A 16,764-nucleotide genomic window follows, 5' to 3' on the forward strand; every position below is an offset into this window, starting at 1 on the left:
GGTCATGACCCAATACTGGGTAATGGAATGTCAGGCACTGAGCAGCAGGCCCAGCTCTTCGGTGCGAGGTGAGGGAGAGAAGGGGATGCACAGAGCTTCACACACTGCCCCTGCTGTGAGCACTAGCTCTGCACTCGCATTGGCTGGAACCTACTGCTGGATGCTTCTGGGGCGCAGCATAGTCTGTGGTGCTAGGAGAGGCAGGAAGCTTCCTGACCCTCTCCCAAAAGCCAGAGCATCCTCCTACAGCCCAAAGATCTCATCCTCAGCCCCATCCTAGAGCCCACATTTCAGTTAAATTATGTCATGTCATGGGTATCAACAGTTCAACTGGGCCATGAGAAAAAACACTGAAAACCTCTCTAAGGTGCCACAGGACTCCTCATTTTTGCAGATGTAGTCTAACAGTAACCTCTTTGGGATTTAATGCCTTGCATAGGGAAGTATCTCATCATTCCACATTTTCACTAAAAAGAAGGGTAATTCTGTTTGCATATTAACACAACACATTTTGCATGATGTCCTGGAATCCAAAGTGAAAATACAAAGTTGCTGCAAATATCTAACTTACATCTGGTCTCTTCTAGATTGTTGTTTTTGCAGCTGCAAAACCTAAATATTCACCTTTGGTAAGTCCACATCTCCAAACATTGAAGCAAGATGAGCTGCTTTCTCTTTAATGTTCTTTTTATGAAATTCCCTATTTGCTATTGACTGAGCTCTCTTCTGTCATAAAAGCCAAGAAAGGGAAACAGAACAGAGACAGATTTTAGTTAGCAGTCATACAAGAAAAGGCAGAAGTTCAACATGTACAGGGAAAGGCAATTTATGTCTTAACTATGTAACAGAAGTAGAATATATACAGGGTGCACAGAAGAATTAATAAGAATAAGAGAGAGACAGAAGTCGAAAATGAAATAGCTCATCACCTGATTAATTTTTTCTTCCACACGCTGAAGGCGTTTAAGCACTCCAGAAATCACAAACGCAGCAGGACAAGTAGATGCAAGCGTTTCTGAAAGCCTGGACTGCATGTCTGTTGTTTCTATCATTCTTGATCCCGTGGCCACACCATCAGAACCATGCAAAGATTGCTTTGGCTCTCTGACCACATGTTCAGTCCTAGCTACAGCCTGAAACTAGGAAACACTTCAAATGAAAAACATCGCTCTCTATATGAACATGCAACTCAGACATACTGTAAAACAACATACCCAACAGTATATCACAACCTATGAAGCTAAGCATTTCGTATCATGTGGTATTCTTCCATGTTTTAAAACACCGCAAGCATTCCATTATACTACTGTAAAACTCGTGCATATTTCCACGCACCACCGTGTATTTGGACCATAAAACACATACAAGTCTTCACATTCTGATGTCTAGCCACCTCTCAATATCTATGTGTAACTCTAAATAGTCTTACTAGAGGATGAATTTAACACATTCTCCTGTTATGTTCTGCAGTGTTGTGAAAACATGCATAAAACTATCCACCATAGAAGTGAAAAAATACCTCTGAGGGACACAATTTACTTTGAATAATTCAAGATCTACTCCATTCTGAGACTAAGCATAATACATTTCAGGTCCAAGGTTTTGGAGGAGGAGGGTTTCTGGGAAGTTAGAAATGGGTCCAAATATCAAACTTCAAACAGAAATGGTTTTTGAACCCCAACTGTGGTTTCATACTGTAAATTAAAAATTATTTTCCCATTTGTACTTTCATGAAATCTGGCCTTCTATTTTATAATGGTTGACCAATTACATGATGTTAGCAAAAAAAAGTCTCAAAAACACAAACACGTCAGCTTACAAATTGTTAATAATGTTACCCTATATACAAGGTTATCTTTCTTTTTAAACAATGATTCACAGCCCATTCATGCACACCAAATGTATGAATTATCGTTTGATCTACCCTTGCACCATTACATAGCGAGAAGGAGCATGGGAGGGAAAAAAGCCCACATTCTATAGGAGGACACTGATTTTTCTGGCATGCCAAGAACAGTCTCTCTCAAAAAAAAAAAAAGCAACCTAAACTACATGCAAAAATATTCAGCCCTTTAAAAATTAAGTGCAAACACTATTTGATAGGAGATTTAAAAAAATCCTAATTTATTCAGTATTTCATTCTGTGCTGCAATGAGGTTTCTAGAATAGATCCCCTACTACAAAGTATCTGGGACAGCATCCAAAAGGACTGGAAAGATGGATAACATTTATCCCTTGGATGCTAATCTAAATTGAAACATGCTTTTGTTGAGTTCTGAGTCAGACTGAATTGTTTCAGAGGGTCAAACTGAGCAAAAAACTCCACTGACCTAAGCATTCTATCAAACTACACAAAATATTGTATATGTATAGCAGTATCTTCCTAGGATGAAAAATGTATATGTTACTGCAACATATATACCCAGCGTCTCCCCTGAGTTTTGCTTGATTAAGCACACAGAACTTGACCCTGGATAATTTCCTGGAGGTTAGGTCCATAAAAGGCTATTAGCCAGGGGATAGAATTGGTATCCCTGGCCTCTGTTTGTCAGAGGCTGGAGAGGGATGGCTGGAGACAAATCGCTTGATCATTGTCTTTGGTCCACCCTCTCTGGGGCACCTGGTGTTGGCCACTGTCGGCAGACAGGATACTGGGCTAGATGGACCTTTGGTCTGACCCAGTACAGCCGTTCTTACGTTCTTAAAACCCATACACATTTACGGTGCTTTCCATGAAACCACGCATTCTTCAACTAACTTTCTAATCTTGTCTGACAAGTGTAAGGTAATCTTAACATGCGGGGGCGGGGCGGGGAACAGGGAAGGGGGAGGAAGAGGCCTTTTATAATTTACCTTTTATTATTATTCTTTTGGGTACTTGCACTCTAAATTGAAGAACCCTACTTTAAGATGTCTTAGCACACAACAGCTAATCAAAATCAGACATTAAACTGAGTATTTTGGAGTCATTTGAAGACACTGAATCCTGCCACTGTAAATGAATAGAGTATGTTAATTATTTATAGAAAGATTGTCTTCTTATGAATGCCTACCTGACTTTCCAGTGGAGGTGAAGGACTTGGCTCCTTAGGCTTAATAAAGCGAGGATTAGCAGGAGGATCAGAGGAAGAGAGCAGGGCTGGCTTATCTACTAGCTCCTAGTATAATATTTTGAATCAAAACAAGAGTGGAAAAAGCTTAGAGAAAAGATAAATAGAACTGCAAGATGATTGAGATGGACAGAAAAAGAAAGAAAAACTGAACAACATAATCCTTAAAAGAGCTTTTTCCAGAGATCTTTCACAGCTTTTTTGGAGTCTACCCAAATTAATGGTCTGCTCTCTCATTACAACTATACATGGAAGTGCACATGTGGAATATTAAACATTATAAATAGAGACTATGGTTAACTTCAAATGTGAGAATTCCCAATGAAGCCACTCATGCTAAACTGTAAAACCTGTACAGTATATCCTGTGTATTTAATGACATTGGCAGCTACACACATGCATCAAAAGATTAGACCCACTGTCTTGTATTTTCTATGTATTCTTTCCTAGATAAGAATTACTATGAAAAGAAAATACTGTCTCTGTTTCCTTTACTAACCTCTACAAAACAAACTGAAGCGCTTTGGCAAACTGAAGCGCTTTGGGCATATGGCAACTCATTGTTACGAAGCTCTACTATAAAGCCATAACTTTAGAGACAAGTTTACAGTAAATTTTAAACCAACACAATTACATTATATTACTATGCAACAGGTAGCCTATATAGTCACCAATTAATTTCCCTCTAAATGCAATTAAAATAATATTTTCTGTACAAGTTTTAGAAGAAAACTTTCAAAAAAGCTTCTTTGTGCTCACTACAAAGGCAATTTTTATATGAGAACTACCATTTTGTTCACAGGGCGAGATTAATTTCAAAGGTGAATTTTACACGTGCCGTTTACCTGTCTCCGGAGAGATGTATTTGGGGCATTCTCTTCAAACTTGGCTAACAGCTGCGTTGCCATTGACTTGACTTTATTTTGATTCATTCCCTCTCTGTCACCCTGATATTTCCCAGAATTTATCCCCCGACTAGAGAAACTTGAAGCCTGTAAAATAAAGAGAATTTTTCTTCAAGTCTCAGCTTGAGACTTACACTGGGATATTACACCAAAATACTCGTCACTAAGAAGGATGATGTCATCTTTTTAAAATAAGCAGATATGTCGCAAAATATAACTCAGTTTTATGGGACAATAAGAAAAAAATAACTTATAAAAATAAATAGATGGTTATCTTTGGTGACTCACCCCTCAAATGAGAGAACAAGCTCAGAATAGGAATTACAGAGACTATGCTGACATTGCTGATCTTAGTGCAAGAAGCCATAAAAACAAGCAAACAAAATCAAGAAGGGAATGGGAGTCCCGCTGGAAGGAAATGCTGTGAGGAAGTTACAAAACAAATGAGCAGAGATGAGAAAAGCCTTTATAGATGAGAACTTCCTAAACCAAAATAGGAATTGAAAAAATAAAGGTCTAATTTTACCTCCATAAATAACTTGAAAAACGAATTTAGCTTCACTACTGTGAGCAACATAAATTAAAGGAGGAACATACGTCTTAGTCAGCACCATGAACACAAGGTCAGATTTTGGGCCCCTGTTAAATCTGCTTCCTACTACTTCATTAACTCTCTTCATAGAGAAGATAGGGTCAATATAAGCAGCAAGTCTTAACACCAACCTCTTCAAAATCACCGAGGCCCTTTCGACGCCTTTTGTTCATATCATTTTCTTCTCTTCTTTCAACCTGCAACAATAAAACCAAAAAAAAGTATGTTGAGCACAACTGTATTGATTAATACGTTAAAAATACAGGTTGAACCTCTCTAGTCTGGCACCCTCAGAACCTGACTTGTGCTGAACCACTGTGAGCTGCAAACGAGTAATTTTCTGTGCCCATAATAAAAAGGAAGGAAATAAATCAATGAATACAAACTTGCTTTAAATATTTTCCACAGCTTATAATAAATAATTCTAGAATGAACTGAAGTTCTCTCAACCCCAACTTCTGGGCAAATACCAAAAGAAATAGATGACATTACTTTGAATACCGTGTCTTTCGAGCATTGGCTCTCAGTAATCTAGTTTCATATCCAATGTAAGCATCAAGTCTGCTGAGCAAGACTGAGCACTGCAATAGCACAATGTTTTCTGCAGAACAGTTTGTACATAAAAAAGAGATCACACAAGAGAATGAAGGGCACAATATCACATTAACTTTATAAGTTTTATACAATGGGTTGTGATTAAAATTTTTGAAGACCTAGACCAGAAAGCTCAGTGACTCCTCGTCTGCAGACTGTGCTCATTATCATGTGAACACCTAGAACTCATTCTATAGTCTGGAGGAGAGCAGGAAACCTTTGTTCTTCTGAATTAGTGCAGATACCTTAATAGGAAAGTGAAAAACAATATCCATTCCAGGACTCAATGGCAAACTGCAGCAACACTAACTTCAGCCTACAATTTCCTAATCTCATACACTAGGCTGGGTTAGATGTCTTCCATCCAACTAATGGCCAGCTAGATGGTGTAAATAGTAGTGCTAGCAATCCAGGGTGGCATTCCCCCTGTAAGGGAACACCATCCTGGTGGAAGTGAAAACTCTCCGACAAGACAACACTAAGCACCTGGCTATTTGTACTCGTTATCAGGTCTTATATCAATTTTTGCAGGGAAAAAAAGTGACGGTTATGGCCAAATTGTAACGTGGGAGCTATTTTTCGTTTCATTACATTTCCACCATTGCTTGAGATAGCTATAAAAACACAACCACCACCACACTGGGTCAGACCATAGGTCCCTCTAGCCCAGTTTCCTGTCTTCTGACAGTGGTCAATGACAGATGCCACAGAGGGAATGAACAGAACCAGTAACCATCCCCAGTTGCCCATTCCCAGCTTCTGACAAACAGAGGGTAGACAACTCTGCCCATCCTGACTAATAGTCATTCCTGGACTTATCCTTCATGAATTCATCTAGCTTTTTTTTAGCCCTGAAAGCTCTGACCTTCACAATAGTTTTTTATAACTTCCTGTCCCAAACGGAGGGTGTGCCACACAGCAGCTAGGAGGTATAATTCCCAGCTCTGGCAGATGTAAACATGCTCACTCTGCTCAAGGTAAGGCACCAACATTAGCAATGAAGCTGCAGCTACTCTGGTTAGTCCAGAACATCACATGTGCCAGTACTATATTAGGTGCTATTTCGGAGCAGAGAGCGCACAGGTGAGTCCACTCCACCTAGGGATTCTATGGAAATGCACCCCATGAAGTAACATTTTTGGAACACAGAAGCCAAACACCTCAGAGAAGGCTGTGAAAGTCTATGGAGCTGCTTGCAAAAGAAGTGAATTGGACATTCTTGGTCTAAGTCATTTACTGATTGACACCATTACAGGAAAAAGTCCACACTATATTGCGTCTACAGGTGGAAATGAAATGAGTGTGAGGGGAGAGCTTTAGGTCTCTTTTCCACAAAACATTATAATCCTGGTGCAAAAGAGAGGCCATGAAGCAAATCTGCCTTGTTTGTCTCCTCTCTGAAGTTTTTTGAGGGGGAAGGGAAGCAGTTATTGGTTTACCCCATGCAGCGCATATGCGTAATTTTACTCCACAATTTAATGAAAAGAACTTTCAAAAGCTGCTGCTCTCACTGGATGCATTTGATGAAGTAGGTTCCAGCCCACAAAGGCTTCTGCCCAGATACATTTGTTAATCTTTAAGGTTTCACAGGACTCCTAGTCTGTTAAAAAAAACCAACACAAAACACTTGTCACTGGACAATGCATAGTGCTGAAACATTGTATTAATTCCTGCCTCTGTGGTTCACACAAGGCCATGGAATATTTCTTTTGTCTGCCAGTTATTGAGCACTAAGTTCCTGCAAAGCTGCGTGACCATGCAGAGGCTATTAAGCCACTCACAGGGGCTCAGGGCAGCAGCAGGAAGAGATGCCTCTCCTCAAGCCCCAAAGCTGCCACAGGCATGGCCCCAGCAGGGAGCAATTGTGGGCAGTGGGAAGGTGCTCATGCTCACTGGCCCCACCCAGAAGCCAGACTAGCTGGCTGCTTCTGGGGCATCTCTTGGTTCCCCGGAACATTTGGGCACCTGGCAGTCCACCGTAACATCACTGGCCAGGAGCCACCCAGGTAAGCCTGACTCCCAACCCTGCACCCCACCAAAGCCACTGCAATCTAGAACCACCTCCTGCACCACAAGCCCTTCAAACTCAACCTCGCCTCAAATCACAAACCGCATCCCAGAGTCCAAATTCCCTCCTTCACCTCAAACCTGGAGCCTCCTCTTGCATCCCAAATTCCCCATCTATAGGCCCACTCCAGAGACCTTACCCCCTACTGCACCGAAATCCTGCTGCAACATGCAACCTCCTCCTATATCCCAAGTCCCTCGGCCCCACCCCACCCCCATTCTAGAGCCCCCTCCCACACCACAAACTCCTCATCCCCACAGCCCTTGCACCCTCCTAACCTTGTCTCAGCCTGGAGCCCCTAATTCCTGGCCCATCCCAGAGCTCGCATCCCCAGACAGACTCCTCTTACCCCTGTACTGAGTCTCCTCCAACAACTCCTTGGCTCCCCTCCCATCATATTCATATTGTTTCACATAACAAAATTAAGGTGATGTGTTGCACATCACCTCCATATTGGGTCACATAAAATTCATTCTACTCAGGGATGGGAAAAATGGAAGGAAACGCTGACTGAGAGAACTACGTAGTAGTAGGGAAAAGATTTCCACTACTGAAAGACTGTTTACTTTTATGAGTCACTAAGGGGAAAAACAGTGTGGCAATAAGAAGAGCTCCTCTCTCAAGAAAATCATCTCTTCTAAGAGAGCACAATATTTATTTTGTCTATTTGACTTGCCTTTAGTTGGGCTGGTTGGTAAGTGTGTCACTCTGATTTTGCACGTGGGTGTTTGGTGGGTAAAAGTTGTTACCTATTAAGGATATATGAGATAACTGATCATGTGTTTTAAATGTGTTTATGGAACTGGCTAAGACTCAAGTAAACCTAGGAAATATTTGTAGGCTATGAAGCACTCTCTGATTTAGGAAAGTTGTTTTCAATTCCGATGTAAATCATCTCCCTACATGACATGATGGAAACAAATTTATAACTAATAAGAAAACTATGAAAATGTTATTTAAAATATACACACACACATTCAGGCTGTCCAGTTAAGATCTTTGGACTAGAAATGAAGGAGAGCTCCCATATGTTACTTTTACAAGCTATTTTTCATTGCCTTGCATATTAAAAGTAAAAAATCTGAAGCACTTATATTGGCAGATATCTTTTCTTTTACTATGCAACAGACTAAAGCTACAATGGAGGAGCAAGTTAGGCCTGTTACAAACATGACTTTTTTGCAACATTTGGAATTACTGAAGAAAATAAGGTTCCAGAATAGTACAGGAAAACACAAAACTTCATACTGGTTTGCATTAGATTGTATTTTCAGGAAACACCCATGGAAGTTAACGAACTATGCTGTTATCACTGCTTTACAGAGCAGTAGCCACATTCTCATGTGGGTTGGCTAGAGTTTTACAGCAATTAGATCTGAACAATCACAGAGGGACATCGTTGACTTCGAGTCTGCACATCCTGGCTCAATTTTGAAAAGGGAAGATGAGGGTGGAGTTGGAGGCTAAAGACAGAAATGCCCGCTCCAAGTTCCTGTCAACTTCTCATTCAGCAATGGGACTGGGACGGGGAGAAGAGTAAAAATGTAGGATAATAAAAGGTATTTAACAGGAAAATATGTAACTGAATGTATCTCCAAAAAACATTGTCTTGGAAAAGCTTCTATGCACTTATGGAAAAAATAAAAATGTACTGTCACCATCCCCAATCTTGCATCAGGCTTCGCTAGCTGTGCCCTTTCAAGGTTTCACTGACTTCAGTAACTCAGGGGCTGTGTCTAGACTGGCCAGTTTTTCCGGAAAAATCAGCTGCTTTTCAGGAAAAACTTGCCAGCTGTCTACACTGGCTGCTTGAATTTCCACAAAAGCACTGACTTCCTACCGTGAGAAATCAGTGCTTTTTGCGGAAGTACTATGCTGCTCCCGTTCAGGCAAAAGTCCCTTTTGCGCAAAAGAGCCAGTGTAGACAGCTTTTGCAGAAAAGCGTCTGTGCCAATCTAGACGCTCTGTTCCGAAAATGCTTTTAACTGAAAACATTTCCATTAAAAGCATTTCCGGAAAATCATGCCAGTCTACACGTAGCCAGGGTGTTTTATGAAGCACAGGGAATTGTGCATTTACTCAGTGGGACTTATAACATACGAGAGAGAAAAAAAAAGGCATCTAATGTGAATGAATTATTGCCTATGGGCCAGAGCCTGCATACATTTACAACAGTAAACATTACTCTTAGTAGTAAGCTTTTCCATGGACTTCAAGGTCATAAGTATTACACTTCTGTAAGTATGGAGTTCTTGGCCCCTAAAACATTTTGAAGGTTGGAACATGAAAATGGTATCTGTAGCATTAACCTTAACTATGGCTTTTCCAGGACATTAATTTCATTGCTATAACATATTTAATAAATGAAAAATACTTCCAGAATCACCACTATTATTTGAGTATATATGTAGGATGGCAGTACAGATTTCACTCTCTTATATGAAGTACTGTAAGACTATAGTACCACTTAGATAAAGGAATGGTTAATAGATGCAGAGAAAAATACAAGATTTTCTGCAGTCTTTTTGGAAGTCTATAAAACTTCATAAAATATTTAATTATATGTTAAGAGGAGAAGAACTGGCTAGAAATAAAGTATTTAAAATGATTTATAAAAATAGGCTTTAGTGTTATGCTGCTCACAGATGAACAATCTGAAATTGAATAAAGCTGACAAAGAAATGGTTTTAAGAAGACACTGACAAGTTGAAAAAAAATCTTCTATCTTTTAACAAAGACATTTGTCTATGTTAAGTAATCTACAGTAATCTGGACAGTTAAAATAGAGAGTTAGATAAGCTTTTGCTTAGATTTTCTACACGGTCATTGCTAACTCCCTTTGAACATTAATAGGAGTTTTAGGTTTTGCAAAGACTGCATTATATATGGCAGAGGTAGCTCCCAAGGTTCAGGGCTCCCCCCTCCCACAACACTGCAGAGCCCATGCTGGTGCTCCAACCTCCCACCATCCCCCCAAGGGGCTGGAGCACACAAAGTGTACTAGTTTGGGACCCCAAGGCTCCAGTGTGTGAGGGGGATGTCAGGAGTATCTTTCTCCTTCTCAGTCGGGACTATGTCAGTGGTCGGTCCCCGACTGATTTTTCTGTAGGTAGCAGTCCCTACCCCAAAAAAAGTTCCCCACCCCTGATATAAGGACTAGAGTCTGTCTAGATAATTTCATTGATGAGCATAATGCTACAATGTTAGAGTTACAAACATAATAAATATTTTTGTTTAGTAAGACAACATTAGAATTGGAATTATTTTAAATAATGATGAATATATTCTACTAGTTTACACTATCTAGAAGTAGAATATTACAAACCCTAAGTTTTGGGCCTGATGGTTTACCTTTAACATGCTAAAATCAGACAAAGAAGTAAAGGACAAAGAATCTTACTTTTGGTACTCGCTTCCTTGGTAACGTAAAATTGATGTAGTTATTAAAGATTCGGTTTGAGGATTTAGCTGAGCAGAGGTCATTTTTTCCATTTTGTTTCTCCACAGCATCTGTTCAAATGACAATATGAAACTTTTAAGATATTGTTTTCACATAAAAGTCACTTTTCAAGCATTTAATCTGTAGAAACCATAGTTTGCAATTTTCTACTAAAATCATTTATATATTAGTGTATTGGAGCCCGCTCTCCTGCCAAAATGAATGGAATCTGGGTATTTTTTTAAAAAAAATTGGAAGAAAGTTCCATATGAATAAATATGGGGAGGACAACATACCTATCAACTTACTATAATGCTTGACATTATTATCTTAATGATAGTGCTAGTTACTCAGTGCTCTCCTGCTTTCTGAAACAATGAGGGAATTGAAAGCCTTGATCAAAATCACATATTTTCCATTTCCTTTTTAAGCATGGGATAACTAGTACAGACAAAAAAAGGACTGAAACATTCCAGAGTGGTTATATTGTGGCTGTGAGATACAGACTTTGGCCCCACATCTGGGGTAATTAGGCAGCTCAGGGGAAATAGATATTCCAATTCTGTAACAAATAAGAACATAGGTTTGCTTACCAACTGCTCTCAGAGGAGTTCCTCTAAATAGCTCATAGAATTTTGAGAGGTACATGACCATGCTGAGCTTATCAGGCTCTCCAGCAGACGCCATCTCTTTCCCAGTGGTGACTGGAGGAATTCCCAACTCTCGTTCGGCCATGTCAAACACCAGCTGGTTGTTTTCAACAACATCTTCTTCTTTCAAAGAGTCAAAGTCACTGAGGGACACAGCATTAATATTGTGTGGGTCTAGGGGACAGCTGTCTTCTGCCACTTCCACAAACAAACAATAAAAGCACTCATTTGCCTCATTTGGGACTGTCATGACTGAAGTCATGATTCAAGGCTGCATGTGCGCTCTACAGGGTTGCCTTTATGAACTGTAACCACATTTACAGATAAGGAATGTCACAAAAAGCACTTCCCTACCAAGTTTGAAGTTTACTTTTCAAATTAAGTTTAAAAAACAAACTAATTTTTCAAAACTATTCAAGCTAGTTTTATTCTTAGAGAAAGAATTTTCTGATCTATCCTGTGAAAAATGTAACCCGATTACAAACAGTACAAAAAGAGTCCTTCCCCTTCTGAATACAGCTGTGCTGATGCATATTTCAGCTACTGCAAGTGGTGCACTTCACTTTTAAACACGGAATAATCCTATTTCATGTGGTACGTAAGTGAACAAATTCATGACCGCATAGAACAGTGAATTACAAGCTCAGACTAGCACCACATTCCTTTATCAAACAAGCATCTCTCTCACACACACAAATTGAGACTGTTCTCCATGGGATTAATTGGACACATGTGATACATTTATCACATACCTTTGACTGCATGACCTGCCCCTATTCATTTTCTTTGAGACTCAATAAAATTGCAACTCCACGTAGTTTCAAACAGATTTTTTTAAATAAAGCAGCTAGTAAAAAAGTTTCCTCCACCTCATGCCAAATGTGAAAATCTATGCCCCCAAAAAGTTATCCCCCTCTGATGCATAGAATGGTTGAATGGCTGCTTTTATGGATCCAAAAGCATCATTTTTTAACTCAGATGGCAGAAGTTTGTACTTCTGGCTGATGCCTTTGGCCAATGAAATTAGCCAGTATTTGGGGCCTTACAAGGTTGCTTCCTTTAGGAGGAGATTTGATGCTGGAGACAGTAATTTCTTTAGTGGTATCCTCTTTAGTTACAACAATGCACACAATGTCCTGTTTCTCTAAACAGGATGGAAACAGGCAAGGATTCCAAATCTGCCTTTCCAGCAAGTACTATGCCCAAAAGATGGTCTGTGTGCTCCTTCTCACACCATGTACATATAGATTCTCTCTCTCCTGACTTTCTGGCTCTCATGCCTACAGCTACGGTTATGCCATGGAGCTCACAGAAGTCATGGAATTGTTGCATTTCAGAAACCTAACATTTTCCACTTCAGACCCAGCTCTCAGCTGCTGCCTCATAGCTCCCAGCCATCTTGGGCTACCCTCTCCCCTAAGGTAGTTCCTAGCAAAGGGGGAAAAGGGGACAGGAAGGACCACAGTGGCCGCGTCCTGTGGGAGGCAGGACTCCGCCTCCAGCACTTGCAGGTGGTGGACATACCTTCTTTCTCCGCCCCCTCATTTTGTCATGGATACTTTACTGGAAGTTAGGGACAGATCTTGGGCTTCCATGACTTTTTGGTTATTGCCTGTGACTCATGCATGACTTTTACTAAAAATATCCATGACAAAAATCTTAGTATTACTTGCCCACACGGCTTGTCAACCCATCCTTTGGCCACTCCGTTTTCAATCAGTGAGAGGGAATCTCTCAGTATTCCAAGTTATGCCTTGCCAGGCGGCCACGTTGCACAATGACTTCTACTGTTTCCAGTTTCACAAGATAAAAGGGGTCTGCACCTTCCCTGTAGCTGAATGATTAGCATGTAGCATAATCCATCAGCTTTAACCATATCTGTCACTGATGAAAGTCATTAATTCCTCTTTATACAGCACATGTGCCTTTTTTTCCATTCTGAAGTTCGCAGTTGGGTCATCTTTTCAAACTTCTGCCACAGTATAATTGTTGATATCAAGTCTGTAGGGAATCCAGCATGCCTGTGTGCACCCTCCAGAGCCAGGGAGCCAGAGGGCACAGAAGTCACTCCTATCACAGATGACTTCAACAGAGATGGCCATTAAAGATTGATTATAATTTCTCTGGATGTGGGAAGATCACAGGTCTCAATAAGTAGCTGGAGCAGAAGATACACACTAAGGGTATGTCTACACTACCCCGCTAGTTCGAACTAGCGGGGTAATGTAGGCATACCGCACTTGCAAATGAAGCCCGGGATTTGAATTTCCCGGGCTTCATTTGCATAAGCGGGGCGCCGCCATTTTAAAATCCCCGCTCGTTCGAACCCCGTGCCACGTTCGAACCTCATTCCACGAGGAGTAACGGTAGTTCAAACTAGGAAGCCTAGTTCGAACTACCTAGTTCGTGCCCCGTGTAGCAGCGCTGCACGGGGTTCGAACGAGCGGGGATTTTAAAATGGCGGCGCCCCGCTTATGCAAATGAAGCCCGGGAAATTCAAATCCCGGGCTTCATTTGCAAGTGCGGTATGCCTACATTACCCTCCTAGTTCGAATTAGGAGGGTAGTATAGACATACCCTAAGGGCATGTCTACAATTCAACTAGACAGCCATGGTTGGCCTATGCCACCTGATTTTGGCTCACAAGACTTGGACTAAGGGGCTGTTTAATGGCGCTATAGACTTCTCAGATCAGGTTGCAGACTGAGCTCTGGGACCCTCCTGGAGCCAACAGTCCTGGAGCCCAGAAGTTTACACTGCACTTTAACAGCCCTGCAGCTCGACCACAAGCCTCAGTCATCAGGTACATACCAGCCATGGGTGTCTAGTTGCAGCATAGACACATACTAAAAGTTTGTGTAATTAATTAGATCCAGTGGGATATGGTGTGACTAAGGGATCAGAGACTTAGAGTCACAGGAAGGGAGTTAGGGCAGAAGAAGGAGTTAATTTGCAAAGATTACCTCAAGCATCTTACTCCATGTTTGGTGTTCATAATAAAGTTAACATGAGCGGCAGTTATATTCCTCTAGAGAGAGTACATACAAAAACAGTATAAAGGGCAGAATTCCCTTGAATTTGCTTCTCCTTTCTAAGAATGTGCCTCCAGGAACACATGGCCATGAAGCTTCACATTTAAAAATAAAATAGACATATGATTTCCCCTGAAGTCAACAAAAATCATATGGCCAAAAGCCACACAGCTCTTTGAAAAGGTTTACTTTCCATTTTAAATGCTGGTCCAAGGACAGCTGGGAAAAAAAAACAGATTCAGCAATGGCATGCACCAATTTGCAAAAACAAATGTTACAAGAGGACTCTACACCACCAGCATTGTTTTGGTTGGCTTTATGCTAGTCTATAGTTATATAAACCACTTAGCATATCCTACAATTAGCAATCTCTACCCATATAACTTACATGAGGTCAGGTCTGAAGCGGTGCATAATTGCACACAGTGCAAGGCCACTCCTCCAAGAAGCAGTGAGATCAGTGACATTAACATTCCTGTACCCTTCTGTCTGTTTCTGACACCAGGTTAACAGCTTGTTAGGTCGAATATCAGATTCTGCAGGTGTAGTATAGGGAGAACATTTTAGTCACTTATATGCTCTGAATATAAAACGTAAAAGAAACATACCAGGCAGAAAATTTCACCTACCATGTCTTGAGACATTCACTGATTTTCTAATTGAGCTGACTCTTTCAAGAGGGCACTGTTGTAGCTCATTTATAATATACAAATGTCTAACCTAAAGCAAAAACAATTGGAGCATGAGTTCATGAACCACTGCAAGTGATTTTAATATAATATTTTCTTTTTATGTCAACTTTATTGAGTATCTTGATCTAATCCTGAGAATTTCATGAAGGTTTTGTTTATGCAGCATTTCAGCCGCAGTCACATTACTCCTGGGATAAAAATGAATTGTAGTCTTGTAAAGTGAGTCTTTAAAGAACTGACCTGATGAGGTCGAACACAGCTGGAGTTCAAGTTTGGATAACGCGTTCCTGGGTCAATGGTATACTGGTCAAAATTCTTGTTGATATTTTCAGGTGTAGTCTGGGGCAATAGTCGATAAATGCTCTCTCTTACAGACAATAATAAAGTAGTGTCAGTTTGAAGACAGCATGTAACCATTTTTTCCACATTATTGGTATTGTAATTATCCTCACCTCTATTTACAATCTGTCAATAATTAGCATTCTGCACTAACCCTGAATCTGCACCCACAGCCAGAACTGCCTCAGCATGAGAAATTTTCCATCCCCAACCTGAGACAGACACTTAAGTGATGCCTATGTCTTCCTAAGGCAGTAAGAGAACAAAAGCAAACTAAGTTTACGTCATGCAAAGCCATCTGTTTTTGCTTTAATCTCCATCCAAGGGGTAACTTTTCATTCTACCACAAAACAGCATTGGATATAGTCATCCTGCAATTCATCCAACCACCAGGACCTTCTTTGTTGCTCCATTCAATTTTCCATTTGGGATTGCTCTTTGTTTGAGTCATCCAAAAACTTCTGCCTTCTCATGCCTCACACAAACAACTGCATTTATAGTCATTAACACAAATAACAATACTGTTCCATATATCAGTTTCTAAAACATCCTGACCAGCTGTAACAGTATCAAATCTTTGCCCCTGGAACCACTAAACAAGGTCACACACATTTTTTTTTGTTCATGTCTTTAATAGCAGTTTTCGGGTGAGTGAGTAATAGATTATAGAAAATAATTTATTAAACCCATGCAGATTCTTGCCTGCTGCACATTTAGCAGTATCAGTAAAAATTACATTACTGTCCCAGCATGAACTAAAAGTCTCAGCTAAAGAAGCAGGTGCCAATTTGGAAGTTCACTGCTGTTAAAGTGTTGTTTGTGTTCTTGGACTAAAAGCAGATGATTTGAGAGGTGCTTGCAGCTAGTTTGGTATTTTCAGCTCCTGTCCGGTAAAAAAATTCAGAGAATATCGGACACCTAAAATGTCCGGTATTCTCTGAATTTTTCCCCAGCCAGGAGGCAAAAATCCCGGGCACCTGGCAACCCTACAAACACTCAGTGCCCGGCCTTCCTCCACCCCCCCGAACCTCCTCCGGCCCTCAACACCCCGACCCCAGCCCCCATGCTTACCTGGTTCCCAAAGGCTGCCGGCACAAAATGGCTGCTGGCCAAAAGACCTAGCAGAAACAATGCTTTCCCCTGGGTCTTAGTGCTCAACCACTCCCCTGTTCCTATCCCTGCACTCACTCTTAAAGGGGACATGCTGTTTTATTTTAATTTTTTTGGGGTCCTTTTTTTTTTGCTCAACAACTTTGGTCTCCCCCCCCTTTTTTCCCCTTCAACAGAATTTTTTCTTAGGGGGAGGGGAGGGGAAATCAGTATTTTTATTTCAACCATCTGGC

General features: G+C 40.7%; 1 protein-coding gene across 12 annotated transcripts in view; it reads right to left on the bottom strand.

The window, feature by feature from the left end:
* Positions 1 to 16,764, bottom strand: part of MICAL2 (microtubule associated monooxygenase, calponin and LIM domain containing 2) — a 241,759-nt gene that overhangs the window by 111,896 nt on the left and 113,099 nt on the right. For 6 of the 12 annotated variants that reach the window (XR_012903606.2, XM_075927878.2, XM_075927871.2 and 3 more), the window contains exons 10-19: positions 15,323 to 15,449; positions 15,020 to 15,110; positions 14,779 to 14,926; positions 11,302 to 11,501; positions 10,670 to 10,779; positions 4,739 to 4,804; positions 3,956 to 4,102; positions 3,054 to 3,158; positions 930 to 1,139; positions 625 to 726 (exon numbers count right to left, since the gene is read on the bottom strand). Coding sequence is in view for 11 of the 12 variants with exons in the window: in XM_075927878.2 (XP_075783993.2) it covers positions 625 to 726; positions 930 to 1,139; positions 3,054 to 3,158; positions 3,956 to 4,102; positions 4,739 to 4,804; positions 10,670 to 10,779; positions 11,302 to 11,501; positions 14,779 to 14,926; positions 15,020 to 15,110; positions 15,323 to 15,449 (1,306 nt within the window). In the remaining variant the exon portion in view is untranslated. The remainder of the gene's footprint in view (positions 1 to 624; positions 727 to 929; positions 1,140 to 3,053; positions 3,159 to 3,955; positions 4,103 to 4,738; positions 4,805 to 10,669; positions 10,780 to 11,301; positions 11,502 to 14,778; positions 14,927 to 15,019; positions 15,111 to 15,322; positions 15,450 to 16,764) is intronic. The other 6 variants (XM_075927879.2, XM_075927873.2, XM_075927882.2 and 3 more) reach the window with 4 other exon arrangements.

The sequence above is a fragment of the Pelodiscus sinensis genome, chromosome 5 (assembly GCF_052426305.1).
Source record: "Pelodiscus sinensis isolate ZL-2025 chromosome 5, ASM5242630v1, whole genome shotgun sequence".
NCBI classification, from domain to species: Eukaryota; Metazoa; Chordata; order Testudines; family Trionychidae; genus Pelodiscus; species Pelodiscus sinensis.